This window comes from Danio aesculapii, chromosome 14 (genome assembly GCF_903798145.1).
Source record: "Danio aesculapii chromosome 14, fDanAes4.1, whole genome shotgun sequence".
NCBI lineage: Eukaryota > Metazoa > Chordata > Actinopteri > Cypriniformes > Danionidae > Danio > Danio aesculapii.
In genome coordinates this window covers 979425-987419 of record NC_079448.1, presented here as the reverse complement: position 1 = coordinate 987419, position 7995 = coordinate 979425, and the positions used below count along the sequence as shown (strand labels likewise).

At 34.1% G+C, this 7995-nt stretch overlaps 1 protein-coding gene across 2 annotated transcripts in view; it reads right to left on the bottom strand.

The window, feature by feature from the left end:
• LOC130240227 (amyloid beta precursor protein binding family B member 2) overlaps window positions 1-7995 on the bottom strand; it is a 43372-nt gene that overhangs the window by 23612 nt on the left and 11765 nt on the right. For both annotated transcript variants that reach the window (XM_056471661.1, XM_056471662.1), the window contains exons 6-8: window positions 7650-7710; window positions 4091-4210; window positions 3850-3977 (exon numbers count right to left, since the gene is read on the bottom strand). In XM_056471661.1, the coding sequence (XP_056327636.1) occupies window positions 3850-3977; window positions 4091-4210; window positions 7650-7710 (309 nt within the window). The remainder of the gene's footprint in view (window positions 1-3849; window positions 3978-4090; window positions 4211-7649; window positions 7711-7995) is intronic.

Below are 7995 nucleotides of genomic sequence, written 5' to 3'. Positions count from 1 at the left end.
AGTCAGAGTTTTTCAGAGGAGTATTTGATATAAAGGGTTAAACAATCCTAAAACTTGTTCCTTAATTTACTTTTACTTAACAGCTTTTAAGATATAATGTCCACCCTTACTCAGGTGGAGATCCATGTATGGTCACTTCACTTACATTAATATCTGTTTTTAACTCATCAAATACAACAGGTCAGGGTTGTTCAGAGGAGTATTTTAATAAGTGCCCTATTAGGGGTTAAAAAAATCAAAAATTAATTTCTTATATTGATTTTACAAACTTATTATGTATTAAAATATAGTTTTAACTCTTAGTTGTGTGGAGAACCATATATGGCCACTTCATTTACATACAATGTGTATATTTAAGTCATAAAAATACAATTGGCTGGGTTGTTTAGAAGAGTATCTCAATTAGTGCGCATTAAAGAGTTAAACAATTCCCAAATCTGGTCCTTAATTTACTTTTACAATCTTAACAGGTTTTAAGATATAATTTTACCCCTTAGTCGGATGGAGAACCATGTATGGTCACTTGATTCATTCATTCATTTTCTTTTCGGCTTAGTCTATTTATTAATCAGGGGTCTCCACAGCGGAATGAACCACCAACTTATCCAGCATATGTTTTACGCATTGGATGACCTTCCAGCTGCAACCCAGTACTGGGAAACACACAAACACACTCATTCTCTCTCTCTCACACACACACACACACACACACACACACACACACACACACTCATACACTACGGCCAACAATTTAGTTCAATTTAGTCCGGAGGAAACCCACACCAACACAGGGAGAACATGCAAACTCCACACTGAAATGCCAACTGACCCAGCTGGGACTCGAACCAGCGACCTTCTTGTTGTGAGGCCATAGTGCTAACCACTGTGCCACTCTATGGTGACTTTATTTACATTAATTACAACATGTATTTTTAAGTCATAAAAGTACAAAAGTCAGAGTTTTTCAGAGGAGTATTCTCTATAAAGGGTTAAACAATCCTAAAACTTGTTCCTTAATTTACTTTTACAAGCTTAACAGCTGTTAAGATATAATTTTGTGGAGAACCATATATGGTCACTTCATTTACATTAATTATTATTATAATATGTATTTTTAAACAATAAAAATTCAAAAGTCAGGTTTTCTCAGAGGGGTAATTTAACGAGTGCCTCATAAAGGGTGAAACTATTTCTAAACTTGTCCATTATTTTAATTTAACATTATATTATTTACTTTTAGAATTTCGTTTATAGTCCTCCTTTCACTGAATAAAGAGGAAAGGCAACTGCTTGACTATACAGAAGTAATATCGTACAGCTCTACAAATTAAATTCAGTTTTGTTTAATTAATTAGTAGTTAGTTTGTTGTGTTTTGAAGCAGAAATAGGAAAGCTAGCTAAAGAAAGATGATAGTTTATTACATAAAAGAGCTGAAATGCTGACACTGTGAACATTCTGATGGTGTTCACCTGCTAAAGTCAGGTCTGCTGCACCATCTGCTGGCCAGCGCCGGTACTGCAGGAGCTCACCAGCAGACTAAACTAAGATTCAGCATTAAAAATACAGCTCTTGCATTCATTCATTCATTCATTTTCCTTCGGCTTAGTCCCTTATTTATCAGGGGTCACCACAGCGGAATGAACCGCCAACTTATCCAGCATCTGTTTTACAAAGAGGATGTCCTTCCAGTTGTACCCAACACCCATACACACTCTCATTCACACACACACACACTCATACACTACGGCCAATTTAGTTGATCAATTCCCCTATAGTGCATGTGTTTGGACTGTGGGGGAAACCGGAGCACCCAGAGGAAACCCACGCCAACACGGGGAGAACATGCAAACTCCACACAGAAATGCCAACTGACCCAGCTGGGATTCGAACCAGCGACATTCTTGCTGTGAGGTGACAGTGCTAACCACTGAGCCACTGTGTCACCCTAATTATAGAATAATTATGTATAATTAAATATAGTAAGTATTAAATATCCCCCAACCCTACGCCGAAACCCAACCATTGGGTCCCCACAGCGTAAGGACAAGGTACACACATACACTGGTGTCTCTGCAGTGTCTTGAACACGTCTTCAGCATCAACCCTCAGAAAGAGGCAGTAAAGGTTTGATGACCCTCAGGAGACTCGAGAAACGAGAGATGAAGAGCTGAACGCATTCATTCATCAGCCGGAACACACACACTGCATACTCACACTCTCCAGGCTAAATGTGCAGAACACCACTAGACAACAGGCCACATCCCATAATGCACTGCAGCCCATGCCCACAATACTATTTATGCACACAGGAAGAATCTAAAACAATCTTCTAAAGCTCGTGCTTCAACATGTTCACAAAAATGTTTGTAATTTGATCAACGCAATGCTCGAATAACATGCAGACAATTAACAGAACACATACATTAAATAATCCTCAGCACTTTATCTCAGCTTCATCTTCCTGTGCATGGACTTCATCAGTGTTTTAATGGAGATACTATCATATCTTATATTTGCATTGTAATCACTAATGATATATATTACATCATAATACATCAGATTAAATATTATAAAACATATACCAGTGCTGTTTTAGTTTTTGGTATTTTTAAAAATGATTTATTTAATTAAATTTTTTTATTAAATTAAAATTTAAATTAATTTTTTAATTAAATTAATTATTTAAATTATTTATTTAATATTTTTGACTTTAATGTTTATTAACAAATGTAGTAAAACAAAGACTGTGACTGTAAATATATATCACTGTTATTTCCAAACTGTACATTTAAGTCGTTATGTTTTATTTCTCAGTTTCAGGTCATTTATTTATACTCATTTTAGCTCTTCAACTAAATAAAACTAATAAATATTGCCTTGGCAACAACAATTTTTTATTTTTATTTGGTTAAAGTTCATTTTAATATTATTTAAGTAACAAAACTGGTTACAAACATAATAGATTATCAATATTATCGTTAACAATAATAATCCTGCCCATTAATAATATATATATAATAGAAATATAATAATTATATGGATAATAATATGTAATATACAGTTGAAGTCAGAATTATTAGCCCCCCTGTTTATTTTTACCCAATTCAGTTTAACAGAGAGCAGATTTCTACAAAACATTTCTGCACATAATAGTTTTAATAACTCATCTCTAATAACTGATGTCTTTTCTCTGTGTCATGATGACAGCAAATAATATTAGACTAGATATTCTTCAAGACACTTCTATACAGCTTTAAAGTGACATTTAAAGGCTTCACTAGGGTAATTAGGGTAACTAGACAGGTTAAGGTAATTAGGCAAGTTATTGTATAATGATGGTTTGTTCTGTAGACTATTGAAACAAATATATAGCTTAAAGGGGCTAATAATATTGACCTTAAAATGGCTTTTAAAAAATTAAAAACTGCTTTTATTCTAGCCGAAATAAAACAAATAAGACTTTCTCCAGTAGAAAAAATATTATCAGACATACTGTGAACATTTCCCTGCTCTGTTAAACATCATTTGGGAAATATTTAAAAAAGAAAAAAAATCAAAGGGGGGCTAATAATTCTGACTTCATCTGTATATTAACAAAAAAAATATATATATATATATATACTGGATTCATATGGATATCTACATATTTAATAAATATAGAAAATTATACAAAGTGTATATGCTATAAACACAGAGAGTAATGAACTGCATGTACGATGTGTTACTATTGATAGAGTTTTGAATCAAACTGAAGGATTGTCCTTGTTTTGTAGACACACTGTTAATATAATCTTGAAACATTACAGTTCAATCAAGCATCATTAATATCTACAGCCAGTGTCTCTTACCTGCTGAGGCCCCGCCCCACACCCCACACACAGATGCAGCTGATTGGCTGAGAGTACAGGTGGGCGTGGTCAGCCTGGTCCATCAGGGTGAGAGTGACGTCCTGCAGCACCAACAGCATCTTCTGCCTCTGACAGAGAGAGGACACACTCATGAGTTTATTAGTGTGTGTATATGTGTGTGTGTGTGTATATATGTTTGATTATTAGTGTATGTATATGCGTGCGTGTGCATGTGTCTCACCCTTGTCTGCTCTGTCTCTCTGAGCTGCTGTATACAGTCATTAACCACAGCGCTGCTCCTGCCGCTCATCATATCCGCATCTCGCACCTCCAGCCAGCCCAGATAAAGCACAGAAAACACCTGCAGAAGCAAAACACCTGTGTGTCAGCGCTGCAAACACACACACACACCTTAAACCACACTGAAAACACACTGCTAGAGGCGTACTGTACATGTACACGTCTCTTTACTGTCAGAATAACTTTAATATAGTAATACTTGATAATGAAGATTAACGGACCATTTCCAGAACCTTTACTTTCTCTGTTTCTCAGCGGTGAATGAGCTTCTGCAGCCTCTAATACATCTCAAATCTGATCATAAAAGTTGGAGTTTAAACATCATCCTACTAAGATTACTGTAGAGATAGTGTATCTGATATTTATATTATTATTTGTAAGTGGTCTGCTATACTGTTAAAGTCTTACGTAAGTAGTCTGTTATACCGTTAAGTAGTCTGCTATACTGTTACTAATAAAGGTCTCATTAAATTACAAGCATAAACATGTCATGTCAATATAAATACTCAATTTGAGTAAATAAATATATATTTGTATTAATATACTGTGAATAAAACTGAGCTGCTTACTCTATTTTCCAAATCTTTTATACTATACGAGCCACAAAAGTCCTGATATGACATTATTTTATACTCTAAAGCTGTTCCATTAACAAAACACTGGAATTTTTGTGACATATAATATATAATTATAATACATTATGTCAGGCTTTACATGCAGGGTTGATTATGTTCTCCGTTTTACCATGCATGGTAACTAAATACATCCTATTTTAAGTAAAAGCAAATCATATTTGTCTCCATGATCTTTTCTTTTGTCCAAAAAAGTGTTTTATTTTAAAATAATTCGCTTTTTGATTAATAAATCCAAGCTGTGCACTTCATTTATTTATTCTGAAGCACACCACATTATGGAAGATCTTCAATATAATGTGCATCTCTCTCTTTTTATAATTATACTGTAAGATTGTTTGTTTCTTAAGCAATAATCCCTCTAAATGTGATGACTGATGCATATTTTCTAACAGATGCAGTTATCTGTATCAGATATAAGCTGTTTTTCATTAAACCTGAAGATGATGTCATTGTTTTGCTCCCATAATGCACTGCGTCAGTCAGACTGCTGCTGCTGCACGTGCTCTGTTCTCCTGCAGTGTCTCCACACACACACACACACACACACAATGGCCAGCAGAGGGCAGCAGATCTCTATTATATTCTCAGAGGTGTAGTTCCAGTAAGATCCACAAGGCAGCACTGAGGTACAGAACTCACATCTGATCCTGAACTACAGCTAAAACACATTTACATCAAGTACTACTTTTCCATGAAGCTTTCCATTTATCCTTCAAAATAGTTACATTATATATGATCAGGATTTAATCTTTTGGTAATATCAAACATTACAATTATAAATAATGCTTAATAAATTGCTATATATTGCTATATCTTGCTATATTTTCAGGTCTAACTAAAGTAAACTTATTTAAACATGTATTTTCAGGTTTCTGGAAATAAAAGTATATTTCAGATGTACTTATCTATGTTTAATTAAGATCAAAATTTATGTTTTGAAAATCTAATATCCATAATTAAAGTCTAACTGCTTCTAAATCTGTTTTTCTCTGTATTGTTTTGAGGTGAGTCAATAGCTGACTCCCTACTAAAATTACCAAATGCATTAAAACAACAAATGCATTAAATGTAATTAAAATAACTATTGAAAAGTGTGTTATAATAATCACACAGAGAAGAGGAGGAGAGGTAATAATATAGAAATATACAAATAATTAAATACAAAATATATTATATATAAATATTAGTGCTGGGAAAAGATTAATCTTGATTAAAGCGCATACAAAATAAAAGTTTGTTTTGAAATAATATCTGTGTGTGTTTCATATTTATTTATTCTATATTTATGTGATACAAACACATGCATAGAAGCAAAACCATACAAAACAATTCTGTCACATAGATAGTTAAATTTATATATAATTAATATCATATACATTAAAAATATATCATAATTTTCTCTAATATATGCATGCATGTGTGTATTTATATATAAATTACAAACATACACAGTGCATACACACATATATTATGTCAAAACAAACTTTTATTTTGGATGCGATTAATCGCGATTAATATTTAAGATATTTATTATTTTTTTATTTTATTAAATGTAATTATTTATAATAAATTTATTATATATATATATATATATATATATATATATATATATATATATATATATATATATATATAAATATATACACATATTTTTTTTTTCTTTGAGCTCGCATTTGCATGTGCTTTTGAATGTGAATTGTGCATGTTTTTTTCATTGTATGTATTCTGAAAGCTAGCAAACTATACAGTGCAGTAATCAACCATGACAGTAACTCAGGATTGAGCAGGAGAAACACTGATGCTAATATGCAGTGGTCATTAAAGTGTTGGGGGGCGGGGCCAAACTCGATTGCATCATCTAGCCATCACTTAAACCCCGCCCCAAATCAATCCTAAACACAGAATTGATGAAAAACTGCTTAATTCAGTCCTACATCCAGATTCTTTGTAATGTGCTTCAGCAATACATTTCTAACATGAACAATGGATTTAGACATTACACAGACTTCCCCATGCTGTATTTCTGATGATGTGCTCAGGGGCGGATTTAACTAGCAAGGTAATCAAATTTGGGGGCCCTCATTAAATACCTAGAAGTGTAAATTATACCTATAAATTATATATGACGTAGTTGTCTATCGGTGGCGCAGTGGGTAGCATAATCGCCTCACAGCAAGAAGGTCGACGGATCGAGCCTCAGCTGGGTCAGTTGGTGTTTCTGTGTGGAGTTTGCATGTTCTCCCTGTGTTGGTGTGGGTTTCCTCCGGGTGCTCCGGTTTCCCCCACAAGTCAAATACATGTGCTATAGGGGAATTGGGTAAGCTAAATTGTCCGTAGTGTATGAGTGTGCATGAATGAGTGTGTTTGGATGTTTCCCAGTGATGGGTTGCAGCTGGAAGGGCATCCGCTGCATAAAACATGTGCTGGATAAGTTGGCGGTTCATTCCGCTGTGGTGACCCCAGATTAATAAAGCGACTAATCCGAAAAGAAAATGAATGAATGAATGAATAGTTGTCTATCTTATTTTGCATGGTGAGGGTCTAACAAATAAAACTGTAATGTAAATAATACATCCGTGCAAATTTGCCCACCCCACCCCATTCATGGAGCAATTCAATCTGTTAAAGATTTAGTTTTAAAAACAAACATCTTATTTATTTTAACATCTTCTTATATTTTAGGAAAAAGAACAAATATAGAAAAAAAACCATAAATAAAGACAGCTCCATAAATCAACAACGACACTAAAATAATTAATTAAATAAATACAAAGGGTGTATATTAGGACATTTAGGCTCCATGCCAGCTATTGCTTAATCCCTAAATCCACCCCTGGATGTTCTCTATGTGCTGTAGAGACTCACCTGCGTCTCCAGATCATTGATGGGGATGACAGTGTCTGCAGGGGCTGATGGGACTTTAGCTCTGCAGAGGAAAACAGTATCTGTATGTGGTTCTTCATAGTCACATCTATGATTCCATACACCTATTTTTGTGTGCATTTTGGAATATTGCATAAGAAAAGCTTGATGGAGAAGTCAAGATGTGCACACAGTTTAAAAATGTGCATAAACATCAAGCACACAACTGAGTAGGATTAACCTTCCAGCATGTGCATTCAAAATAGTCATATAATTTTAACTAGATATAGTGATGAGAGGGCGACATGGGGTCTCAGTGGTTAGCACTGTGGCCTCACAGCAAGAAGGT